This window comes from Ursus arctos, unplaced genomic scaffold (genome assembly GCF_023065955.2).
Source record: "Ursus arctos isolate Adak ecotype North America unplaced genomic scaffold, UrsArc2.0 scaffold_9, whole genome shotgun sequence".
Classification (NCBI taxonomy): Eukaryota; Metazoa; Chordata; class Mammalia; order Carnivora; family Ursidae; genus Ursus; species Ursus arctos.
The window spans coordinates 78,688,427-78,701,667 of NW_026623111.1; the positions used below are offsets into that span (position 1 = coordinate 78,688,427).

A 13,241-nucleotide genomic window follows, 5' to 3' on the forward strand; every position below is an offset into this window, starting at 1 on the left:
TATTAAACTTTATTATGACCACTTAGGGGTAACTTGAAATGTCCTTCCGAATTTTTTTTTCCCTATTAATGTCATGCTTTTTTTTTCTAAGAACAGAGAAGGTGTTCTAATGTTATAAAGACTTTTTCCCCCCTCTATAGCTATCTTATAGCCTGACTTACTATATCTATATCTGGAAGGGTAATACATTTCCTTCCAACCTCTAGTGGGTGAAGTTCATTTGTCTTCCAATCTATGAAAATGAGTTAACTCCTAATAACCTCTGATACTCAACAGAAACACAACTGCACTTTGGAATTAGTCATTCATCTTTATGTCATAGTCTCTTATTTGTCACTGCAAAATGGTTGTATAGCAGATATTCCACAGTGTCATGTACTACCAATAGAATTTCTTTGCAATAGAATTGTTTTAAAATCTATTATTTGATTTTGACCTGGTTAGCACAGATCAATTTTCCCCCCGTATGTTCAGCCTGGAACATCTAAACACAGCAGTCAAGTGCTCCATTAGCCACTGTACAAAATTGTGATGGACTTACTAAAGTTAGTGATAGTCCCAATTAATATTTCTCTGTCATCCTTAAGAAATCAATTTTTCCACTTCCCATCTCTAATTTTTTTGAGTAAAGGAGAATAGTGATTAGGTTTTAAGTTTTATTTTTCTATATTTCTTAAGTTATTTTTTACTAAATTAATGAAACCTCATTTTTCTAATATGTAAATTGATTGTTAGGATATAGTATAAAAAATCTAAAGTGCTTGGCATAGTGTATTATACGTAGTAATTGTTTCATAGATGGCAGCTCTTGCTATTTTTATACTGTGCTGTGCTTCTGTCCTGCTTCACATGCCATGTAAAATAGGTGATGGATTTGGAGAGCTATCTTCCACGTATATTATGCCACGTTTGCTCTCCTTGATCAACTGAGCAACAGAGGAGAGTGCCCCTTTTTTGGTACAGAATTCACTGAATATGAAAAGAGTTTGGCATTCTTATTTCTGGTGAAACAATCTTAATTCTTTCAAATATCTTTGTACGAGGTAAAAGTTACAAGCAAAATATAAAAGAATGATGTTATTTATTACTAACATAAACAGGCATCTTTGAACATCCTATGCTGAAATGACTGTTTAATACTGTGATTCATAGAAGCTCTCTAGTTCAAAGCAAATGCTCAAATGAAAGAGCATTTATTTTATTAGGCAATACTGATATGTCTTTTATTGGTTGGACTCTGGTAAACACTTGACAACAAATGGTACTTTACCCAAAGAGACACGTATCATGCATGCATCGCATAGTCTAACCACAAACATTAAAGGTCTATGTAACTGTGAACCTCAAATGGAAATACAAAAGATGGTTTTCACAGAATCATATACGATTCAAACCGATCTTTAAAAAATAAATGATCGTGTAAAGTTTAGGTATCTATAATAGCTTCCTATCACTATGTATGTAATGCAGATATTGTGGAGCACATAGAAATCCATTCAAAAGTAAAGTAGCAGGGGCGCCTGGGTGGCTCAGTTGTTAAGCGTCTGCCTTCGGCTCAGGGCGTGATCCCGGCATTCTGGGATCAAGCCCCACGTCAGGCTCCTCCGCTCTGCTAGGAGCCTGCTTCTTCCTCTCCCACTCCCCCTGCTTGTGTTCCCTCTCTCGCTGGCTGTCTCTATCTCTGTCAACTAAATAAATAAAATCTTAAAAAAAAAAAAAAGTAAAGCAGCAAAGCACTTTCACATTACCTTGTATTTGTAATTCCTGTAATTCATAAAAACTTATATTTCTTCAACAAACATTTTTCTAAGAATGGCCTTTTCTGTTTACCCCAGAAAAACTTATTATTTATACTTTTAAGGTGGTAGTCACAGCCAAACATTTTATTTTTGTATAAGTACTTTAGCCATGATTTATATATGAAACTTAGGAGGGCAAATAAAGTTTTAATCTCAATAGAAGATAAACAGTTTTCATCCTTCAGTTCTTCATACAAAAATATATTTCAAGAGGTAATATGCTCAACTTTGGAGGTTTAAAAATTTTATATTTCATTTTGTGACCCTATTAAGTTGGCTGTCTTTTATCTGGGTTGTCTAAAAGATGTAAGCTTAAGGTTAGGATTCTAGAAAAGGGTTTTGAGAAAGAGGAGGGAAGATTCAAGGACCCATTTTATACTTAAACATGGCTGTAAGTATTTTTCAAGTTCATTCAAATAGCCTTTCACCAGTACTTTATTCCCTACCAAAACATCCCCACAGACACCCCCCACCCCTGCCAACCATCTCATTTTAGTAGGTTTTGTTCATAGCAGGTTTCTCTTGCAGGAGTTTTCAAGGACAAGAGTTGGTTCAGTTAGTATAGTCTTAGCCATACTAGGATATTCACTTTGATTCTAGAGAAATTTCCTAATTAGTTTTCTGTAGTAAAAGTGCTAAGGGCTAGAATTCTCCTTATGAATCTTCCTAGAAATGGGATTCAGAAAGCATAGGGGACAGCATCCACACAGTCTGAGGACTCAGACAAGTGTTTCCTATCATAGAAATAGCTACAGGTCTACTATGATATCCTCAATTGGCCTGCTAGCATGTTAATGATAGACAGTGCTGATTTGCTACAACCCCGTTAATTTCACACATAAAAAGAACCATCTAGTTTTCAAAATGGAAAGCTCTATCTACTATAACATTATTTTGACGTGGTTGGTGATGGCAAACTTAAAAATTTAAAAATAAATCCTAAAATTCAGAGAGATTTTTAAATAATAGCATACACATAGTGTAAAAAAATTCCAAGGTGACCGTAAAAGACATAATAAAATTCAATTAAGTTTAGCTTAGTTTGAGAATCCTCCCCACCCTCCCACATAAAGTGGCAAAATGTACAGATAAGCACTTAATATAGGATGATGATGACTGTGTATTGAGCAGAAAAGTATCACCACCAGTTTTTCTCGACTGTCCTTCAACACTTCTGAATTTATAGGAAGGCAGACCAGTTTAGCTCTCAAAAGTGAAAATTTTCTTGATTTTCCTTCTTAAGTAAAAAAATAATTAAATAGAGAGAGAGACCGAAAACTACAGCCCACCAAAGTTTAATCATTAATAGTGAGTTCTTTGGTGAACTTAGGTCCTCATTTTGGAGTTTGGAATCTGACCTTTCCCCAAAGATAAACATGCTTGTTGCAGGTTCTGAAGAGGGTCACTCCCTCGCTGCCATCAGAAGAGTCCACTTCTCAGTGACTCCTAGCTGGGAACTGGATGCATTAGAGGGTAGCTAGTCAATATGATTCTCCTCGCTGTGCTTTTTCTCTGCTTCATTTCCTCATATTCAGCTTCTGTTAAAGGTAAGTTTATGTTTTTGCTAAACTTTAATTTTAATCATTGAGGGGAAAATTGTGTGTGTGTGTGTGTGTGTGTGTGTGTGTGTGTGTGTGTGTGTGTGAGTAGTGAAAGAGTTCCTAACCAAACCATCTTCAAAACTACATAACTTTGGAATATTCGTGAAGGCATGCTGGGGTTGGAATGAAAACCAAATTCAAATTCCTACATACATTAAGAAAACAGAGGTTCCTTTTAGTTTCAGCCCCTTAGACTAATGTGCTCCTTGCTTCAATTTCTCATTCATGGTCTATTTTTAAAAGGGAGAAAAGAAATGCCAGCTATTGTTACCTGCTGCTGTTGGTCACTCACTGAATGCAGCTCCTTCATTTGAATTGTAAAAGAGGATTTTAAAAAAAAACAGTTTTTAAATTTCCTTCTAGTTGCTTAGCAATGGAACATCAAGAAGAATTAGACCCAATGAAAAAGGCATTTGATTTGCCAAAGAATTATGAATGAAATGGTAAAGCATGCATTTAATTGCATTACCATTCAAAAGTAAGAATTATCATAATTGGTGAATTAAAGAAAATAAAACTACATGGTATAGATTTAAGAAATAAAACTTACTATCTTTGGATTAATAGTGTTGCTAGTTATAGTGTTTACTTTAAGAAAAGTTGATTTTAAAAAACACATGCGAATTGATACCTTTCAGAACAAACATATTTTATAAGGGATGGTTTCTAAAAGCTGAATGAAATGGATTAATATGGAATCTTGTTTTAAATCAGCTAGCATATAAACAAACTCCTTGGATTTCTAAATGTTGTACCTGATGTTAGATAGTCACTTTTAGAGTCTCTTAAGAAGAAACACTGTAAAAACCAATTCATCTAACACATAGCTTAGCATGATAGGCTCCAGTTTTAATAACTATGTACTCTAAGTGACATAAAACAATTCACTTGTAAGCTTCTAAATCACTTTTGGGATAACTAGCTTTTGATCATAAAATAAAATTTGTCTCAGGATTTCTCTTAAGAGACAATCTTTCTTATTGAAGCAATAAATGCAAGGGTAAATTTAAATTATTTCACCTAAACAAATCACACTTAGGTTCTTGAACTAAAGATAATATTTTTTTCACCAGTTTCTAAAGTGTTTATTATTTAAAAATACAGCCCTTATTTGGTATTATCTGCCAAATAAATTGTTGAGTATTTAAAATATGAGGGATTTATACACCATAATTTCAAATCTAATACCCTTATTATTTTGTGAAAAATTATTGAACTATAGTAGTTATTGTACACTTCTATTTTTTCCCACTCTATAAAGGAGAAAATCGGATAACTTGATGTTTTCCAATACATGCACTTATAAAGACTCTAAAATACACACACACACACACACACACACACACACACACACACGACATACAGGAAATACAGTTTAAACATGACAGATAGCTACAGTTTTTTGTGTACAAGCTCAGTGGCAACTCCAGAGTTTTAGAACCTGAAGCTTATGCAATTTAGGGGCCATCTTTGAGAAAAGATTGCAAAAATACCTTACGCTTGCAAATGTTACTGTAAAAAAAAGATATGGCATGTGTACACATTGCTAGAGTCCCCTTCCAAGACCTTGGAAAGAGCTTGGGGATATGAGGGCCCCAAAGCTTAAGTATCATTAGCTTCAATCTACAAGCTACGTATGCCAAATATCATAAATAAAAAGTAGAGGACTTGACAGCTCTCTCTACCTGGATGTGATAACTTTTTGTATTATGGTACCATGATTTCATTGTAGATTCCTTGCCCTCTGTAGTGATTGACATTTAAGAAACAAACTACTTGTAAAAGTCTATTTTAAAATCAGGCCATTATTAATTTTGGGATCTCATGTATCACCTCACAACCCAACTCAAACTTAATTATAAATGCAACTGTTTAGCAAATGCCCAGATCTGGGTGGATTCTGAGTGCAGGTTGGACTGAAAGAAGTAAGGGTGGGATTAGTATGTACTAGGGTCTACTTAGAAGAGATAGGCTGGGGCCGCCTGGGTGGCACAGTCGTTTAGCGTCTGCCTTCGGCTCAGGACATGATCCCGGCGTTCTGGGATCAAGGCCCACGTCAGGCTCCTCCGCTATAAGCCTGCTTCTTCCTCTCCCACTCCCCCTGCTTGTGTTCCCTCTCTCGCTGGCTGTCTCTCTCTGTCAAATACATAAATAAAATCTTTTAAAAAAAAAGAATAGATAGGCTGAGTGAATGTCTTAAAGACTCAAGTTTTCCCTACTTTTTTTCAATTGCATGGCGGATCTATTCTCAGTGCTTTACTCAGGTTTTCTTTATAGTATTTTTACTTTTGCTAACCCAGGCATGAGCTTTCTGTTTAATCTTCTAACTTCTAAACCCAAACTGTCCCTTCACTTCCAGTCTTTGTCTCCGTCCCTAGGCTGACCTACACGTTTCAGTCCATTCACATTAATCATCTTCCGATCTTTTTCCCTTATCCTTCATCCTACTCTTTTACTTTGTACCTTGTAGGTTTCTGTTGGATTCCTAAATCCCATTACCTATCCTTATCACTATTGCATATGTCTTTAAATCTCACCTTGAATTTTCCTAATTTTGAGAAATGCATATTTTAATATATTTCTTAACAGGTTCAAAACTGAGAGTTTTGTTGCTTTTAAGTCACTTCAAAATTTTTAAATGCATCTGAAGGGGTGCACGAAGAGGTTTTATCTAATCTCAGTTTCAAAAAGTGCCATTTTGCATACTCTATAGAGCAACATCCTAAGAAAGAAAGAAGTCGACAGTATAAATGGAATATGCTCCCATTGCCCAGTGTTGCCAGATCCCTGAATAACACAAAGAGAGAAATACTTATCAAAGATGGAAGAATAACAGGGACAATATTACAGCAGTCCAATTACTTGAATCCTTTTAGGCTTTATCTCCTGTTAAAAGAGGTAGCAAAAGGGCACGTGGGTGGCTCAGTCGGTTAAGCATCCGACTCTTGGTTTTGGCTTAGGTCGTGATCTCAGGGTCGTGAGATGGAGCTCCATGTTGGGCTCTGTACTTGGTGTGGAGCCTGCTTAAGATTCTTTCTCTCCCTCTGCCTTTCCCTACTCCCCCCCCCCTAAAAAAAAAAAGGAAAAAGATCTAGAATGAGGTCTAATTTTTCTGATGTTTTATCACTTCCAAATCATAGTCAAGAACTGATCTATAATATATTGTCTGTTTTCACATTCTTTTTTTTTTTTTAAGATTTTATTTATTTATTTGACAGAGATAGAGACAGCCAGCGAGAGAGGGAACACAATCAGGGGGAGTGGGAGAAGCAGGCTCATAGCGGAGGAGCCTGATGTGGGGCTCGATCCCACAATGCCGGGATCACGCCCTGAGCCGAAGGCAGACGCTTAGCCGCTGTGCCACCCAGGCGCCCCTGTTTTCACATTCTTTTGACTGGTAAAGTAAAAGGAAAACATGATCAACATGATACTTTGGAAATCTTTGAAATTTAAGAGAGGCTACCTTCCTACAAATTTGTCATTGTTGTTTTAACCGGAAGACACCTTTGTGTAGTCCACAAAACTTAGATCTCAGTAATTTAAACATCAAATTCTGCATTCTATCTGCTATGTTGGTTTGAAAGCAGAGTCAGCTTTTCTCAGCTTGTCATATAATGCTTACCTTTCAAAATTGCTGTCCTCACAGATAGATAAGACATGTATTTCCTTTATGTCCTCTGTGGAATTCAATAGGCATCATAAAAAGAAGGCCTCTCTGGCCAAGCTGTCTTTCCTGGCCGGAAATCCAATGTTTGAACTTGTAGCTGTGTCCCCAGGTAAAATGCAGAAGAGGTAGAGGTAGGGAGGCAAGAGACAGTCACAGACTTTATCTCCTTCAAGGTTTTTCCTGACTTTTTCTGTCTTCCGTATCTTATACCAGAGGTTCTGCCTGATTTGGTGGTTGGACACAGTCTGTTTCTGTATGCATACTCTTAGTATACCCACCTCCCACACTTCCTTCTCCTGGCTTTTCTAGGTTCTTATTTCTTGTCTCCTTATCTCCTTTCTTTGGGGTTTGTCAGAGCATATATCTTCACCACCCAAAACTTTCCAGGGGCTTCCCATCTCATTCAAATTCTAAGTAATGTCCCTCCAAATCTCCCTGCACCCATAGGTACCTATTTGACCTCATCTTTTGTAGTGTCTTTCACTTAATTCCAGCCTCTTTGGCCTTCCTGCTCTTCCTCCGTTACCCCTACACTGTGTGTGTGTGGAGGGGTTTGGAGGGGAAGGTAAAAGTGTGGGCGTAGGAGGGGGGGGGAATGCTTCTCCCACAGATATCCACGTGGCTAGCCTAAATAGCCTTTGCCCAAAATATTACCTTCTCAGGAAGGTCTTCCCCTCAGCATTCCCATTCCCTTTCTTGTTTCATTTTTCTTCATTAACATTTCTAATACTTTGTAATTTGCTTATATATTTTTTATTGCCCATCTTTTCCTCATTCAAGTGCTCCACAAAGACAGATATTTTGTCGGCTTACTAACAGGTATAACCTCAGAGCCTAGAAAAGTGCCTATACCCAGCAGGTGCTCAGTATATCCTTGTTGAATGTGTGGGTGAATCCCTAGCTCACTCCCTAGGAATGGAAAAGAGTTCAACCTAAAGGTTTAGATGTGTATAGTAAAGGAAGAGCACAGTCTCTAGAGCCAGACAGCCTGGGTTCAAGTCCTGGCTCTATCACTCACTGTCTGGGTAACCTTGGGCAAAATGTATATCTCTATGCCCTTCCCTTTCCTCATCTATAAAAGGAGACTAATAATGGTACCTACCCCATTAGGTTTGAAAGATTTGATCCTACTCCTTCACATTTCTTTGGGTTAAGTTAGGCTGAATTAGAGAGTGTGTGAACTGCTCCATATATCAATTATTTTGGCTCACTATACTATTTGACGTTAAACTGCCCCTGCCATATTAAAGCCTGTACTAAGATTTTATGTAGTATAACATTATTTCATTCAGGAACAGCTAATTTAAATTTACATATGTGTAGCCTTGGAATGTACCTTTGTGCTAAAAGTTTACTATAGTTAAATAAACTGTAATATATTTACTATAATTAATAGAGAAATTACATTGCAGGGGATAGCCTTTAAATATTGCCTTCTAACCCCTAAAATTACCTTGGCATTGATCTGTTGTACTGAAATGATATCTTAATTGCAAATGGTTTTTTATTAATTTTGTAAAACAATTCTTGGCTAACCCTTTACTTGAAATCATACTCATTATACCTCAGTAAAACTGGGGAGAGAAGAGAAATCATATTCATATAATTAAAAACATAATGATGACATTTCCTTAAAAATGTTCTATGGCTCAAACAGGGCAATATTTAGATAATCTGATTTTGATTAGGGATATAAACATTTCCTGAAATGGAAGCTTATTTGTTTGCTAGGTGTTCTTCTTGTTGTTCAAGTCTATAATTTCAGCAGATGGAGAATAGAACCATCTTTTACTTAGCAAATATTACTAAGTTCCCACTGGGCACTATTATGCTAGATGAGGAATGCTTTGATAGCAAGAAAGCATAGTCCCTGACCTGACAGGTACCTTGCAACTGAGACTTGAATTGTGTCACAATCTTTATGCAGGTCACACAACTGGTCTCTCATTAAATAATGACCGGCTGTATAAACTCACATATTCCACTGAAGTTTTTCTTGATCGGGGCAAAGGAAAACAACAAGACAGTGTAGGTTACCGAATTTCATCTAATGTGGATGTCATCTTACTCTGGAGGAACCCTGATGGTGATGATGACCAACTGATCCAAATCACAGTAAGTATCTTCTACCAGAGATCAAAGTTTGGATGTCAGCAAAGTCTTTGCGAAGTGTATCATTCAACACTTTTGTGGGCTTGGTTATATACCTGTTTTAGTTTGTTATCTATCACTAAAATAAGTATATCTACAGTTTTGAAGCTTTTTGCTAATCAAAAGTGATCTGGTCTGTCCAAGTAGTTGAAGCAAGCAAAAGAAGGCATATGCTGGTGGTAACTATAGCATGATGTCCAGTTCTATATTTTGCATTAATAGGCACATTAAAATAGAAATCATTTGAGATGTTCTAGGAGTGAGAAGTCTAGAATCCATGTCATGTGAAAAACAATTAAGACCACTCTAGTTGAAAGAAGAGATAAATTAGGAGCTCTCAATTTTTCTCAGTTCTTCCGTATAAGAGATAGAATTACCAAGGAGGAAATGAACCTGTTCTGTGTTCTTCCTGAGGTAAGAAACAGGTGCTGTCCTGCATGGCAGTGTTTAGTCAGTTATGATAATTTAGATTTATGTGTTAAGAAAGGAGGTCAAATTAGATGGCCTCTGAGGCCTTAAACTTTCAGTTTTAATATGTGGTGATTCCATATTTGCTTCCACGGGCCTAAAGCCAATAGATTTCTCTAGCAAAATCAGTTATTCTTCTACATGTTAGTGTGAAACAGGTACACAGGACAAAGATCTGTTCCCTTGTAACTGATAAGTAGTTGTTGATAAACTTTATAAAGAGGTGTCACTGTAATATGTGTACCCAGTGATCTTTGCTTCTTTGGACGTCTCTAATAGCTGTTGTGTCTTCCAAGTTGGATCAAAACTTCATCATCCACCTCTCTGAGCCATTTCTCAATAGAACTGTAAAGTACTCTACAGAAAACATTATGTACTTCCTTGTTCAGTAACCAACTGTTCATCTTTAATTTTGTATATGTAAGTGAAATACAATGGGTTAGGATTCCTTTCAAAAAAAAAGGTAAAGAAAGTGAAGAAACCAGGCAAACAGCAACAGTCAAAATGAACGAGGAGAGTGACTGACAAAAAAGAGCGACCTTCCAGTCATAATTATTGTAAACCTGAATTCACAGATTTCTTTAAGAATCAGTGTTTTTACCTTATTCAAAAACCCTATTTTTGGATACCTTCTCCATTCTTTTGAAGTTAATGGCTAAGTCCTATGAATCATGAATTGAAAAAGAACAGAATATATTATGGCCAACCCTGTTTATTGCTTTACCATTTTATTTTCTAAGAGACTGTGATGGAAATAGACATAGCAAGTTTTTCTAACAGGTTTCTTTCCGTGATTCCAGATGAAAGATGTAAATGTTGAAAATGCGAACGAGCAGAGAGGAGAGAAGAACATTTTCAAAGGAAAAAACCCACCCAAAATCATAAGAAAGGAAAACTTGGAAGCTTTACAAAGACCTGTGCTCCTTCATCTAGTCCATGGAAAGGTAAAAGTGATTTTGGGGGTCCCACATCTTTTTTCTCCTACTTCAAATTTTTCTTCCCTTCAGTGGTTATTATTTTGCAGTAATTATGATATCACTACTTTCATAGTAAACGGAACTTTTTCAAGAACTGATAAATAGAGATTGTAAATTAAATACTTCAGAAGTAAATCAAGGCATTGAATTCACTTATATTTTTTAGCCATTTGTTTCCCATTTTTATGAAAATCTTAATGGTACAACTAAGTATTTGTTTACTGAGAGGCATTCTTAAAAGGTATATTCCTTATTAGGTTAGGAAGGATTAGAAAGATATTATAACACACTAGGTCGTTACAGGTGATTGTGTACATTGTTCAGGAAAGTAGACAAATTATGAGACTGAAATGATCTAACTTAGATTAATGATATTGACTCATGAGAATATCAGTATCTGGCTAATGTACAAAACTGAAGCTTTTGAAAGGGCATGGCATTCCTAAGGTAGAGTTGATTTTTTAAAAAAGCACTTAGAGTTTATTTAAAAACTATGACTTTGAAAAGCATTTTGTATATTAAAGTAATGAGTGAACACTATAATATCCATTTGGAAGTTTGCTCAGAGAAGTCTGTAAGTGTGCATTACTTATGATTTGATTGTAGGCTATTAAAAATGGTCTAAATATGTTTGGAATTGAGACACAATTGTGATCAGTGAATTACTAGCCATTACATATGTGGGTTTATGAAAAGCATAGATATTATATTGACATACATAAAAATGTATCTGTAAAGATGAAAACTCAATTTTAGGTACCAAAGTAGAAAAACAGTAAGAGATCCTTAGAGTTAAAATGCTGCACATCTCCAAAATGTCTCTAGATTAAAATTTCTAGATTCAAAATAAAGGTGAAAGCAAATACTTTAATTATAAATTTCAGACGTGATACATTGTTAATAATGATGTGCACTTTTATAGAAAGTACTAAGAAGGGATTCTTGTGTTGTTAATTCTACAACCAAATATGAATCCCCTTCTCAAGAATGCTTCTCTTCTCCTCGTCAAAATACTTCCCATGCCTCAGGCTTTGCTCACAAGGCCCTTTCTTTTATAAAGTTTATATCCTTCCAACCAGTTGGAAATAACCACCCCTCTTTAAAACTTTATATTCCAGGCCCTCCCTCTCTCCTTCATGCCCTTCCACTCCCTTCTTCCCCAAAGCACCCAGAACCATGCCTTGCATCGACTGATTTGGTGTTCCAGGAGACTTTCCCAGCATTCTCCCAAACCCCATTCTCTCCTAGGGCTTATTTCTATTTGGTGTTTCTCACAGTATGTGGAAATTCTCTCTTTATTTGTCTATAGTCAGTATTCAGAGTAAGCTCATGGGCAGCAATTGTGTCTTTAACTCTGTATATTCAGTGCCTTGCTCATAGTGGGGACTCAATGAATGTTTGTAAACTAAAGGCATGAGCATATAAGGATACCTGGGGCCAAAATGAGTTGAACTTTGAGAATGGCTTTGGTTACTGTTTGCTTAATAATAGCTAAATCAGACTGGGCACTTCTTGTGTACCAGAGGCTGAAGGCATTACATGAATTATCTCTTCTATCCTCCTGAGAGCTCTGGGAAGGATCTTGTAATAGATGAGGAAACCAAAGTTAAGAGCAGTGAAGAAATTTGCTTAGGGTCACACAAGTGGCCATGGTAGAGGTGGGATTAAAACAGAATGTCTAATTTCAGAGGCTAGGTTGGAAACATCTACTTATACTGTCTTCCAGCTATAAGGATTTGGGGAAGTACCACCTCTCTGGTTGACTTGTAATATTCCTATTTTATCCTTCAATGTATCTATTAACTCACTTGATTTTCATATGGCACAACAACATGAAAACCTGTTTTTTTTCATCTCTGGCCTTCCAATGTGGAAAGACACTTGAGCCCATAAAATATTAGTTGCTTTTATAGTTTTAATGACAATCTACCCTTTTATAGCCCCTTGCATAGCAGTTGAGTACAAAGTCTTTTGTTACACACAAAAGGACTCGGTGCCCTCACTGTTCAAAGGCTGGGCTGGAGCTGCCACATCATTATTTCGGTGACTCCAACATGCCAATTCTGCACGAGCTGTGATCGTAATGATTTACGATAGTCTCAGGTTAAAGTGCACGGTGGTATCTATCAATGATATGACAAAGTACTCGTTGGAAAAAAAAATATGACCCTGGAGACTAAGAAGCCATGTGGAATTTTCAGCCACATCACTGTCAGAAAGATCATTATTTAAATGATCACTTCAGTTTACTATGAGAGGAATTATGAAAGGAAAAGCTAAACTGCTGATTGGCAGTTTTTTTAAAAAATGTGTTCTACCCCAGACTCAAATTCAGTTTTACCCCCTGAAATTTCTGTGATTTCAAGGATGCTCAGCAGCATGTATTTTTTTTGGCCTTCCAGAGCCCTGTTTTAAGCTCCTATATTTACATTATAAAAGAGAGCCCATTAAAGCACTCAGATGCATATTTATTGCACATCATCCTTTTTCCACGCCCACTCATCTTCCCTACACAGGTGTTTGGGCATGGCTCCAGTTTTGTCTACAAATCATAGGTGAAGTTGGAAACATGACAGTT

At 36.5% G+C, this 13,241-nt stretch overlaps 1 protein-coding gene across 1 annotated transcript in view; it reads left to right on the forward strand.

The window, feature by feature from the left end:
• The first annotated feature begins 3,154 nt into the window (after positions 1-3,154).
• Positions 3,155-13,241, forward strand: part of MTTP (microsomal triglyceride transfer protein) — a 45,127-nt gene continuing 35,040 nt past the window's right edge. The window contains exons 1-3 of the mRNA XM_026509667.4: positions 3,155-3,346; positions 8,995-9,182; positions 10,487-10,630. Of these exons, the coding sequence (XP_026365452.1) occupies positions 3,286-3,346; positions 8,995-9,182; positions 10,487-10,630 (393 nt within the window). The 5' untranslated portion in view covers positions 3,155-3,285. The remainder of the gene's footprint in view (positions 3,347-8,994; positions 9,183-10,486; positions 10,631-13,241) is intronic.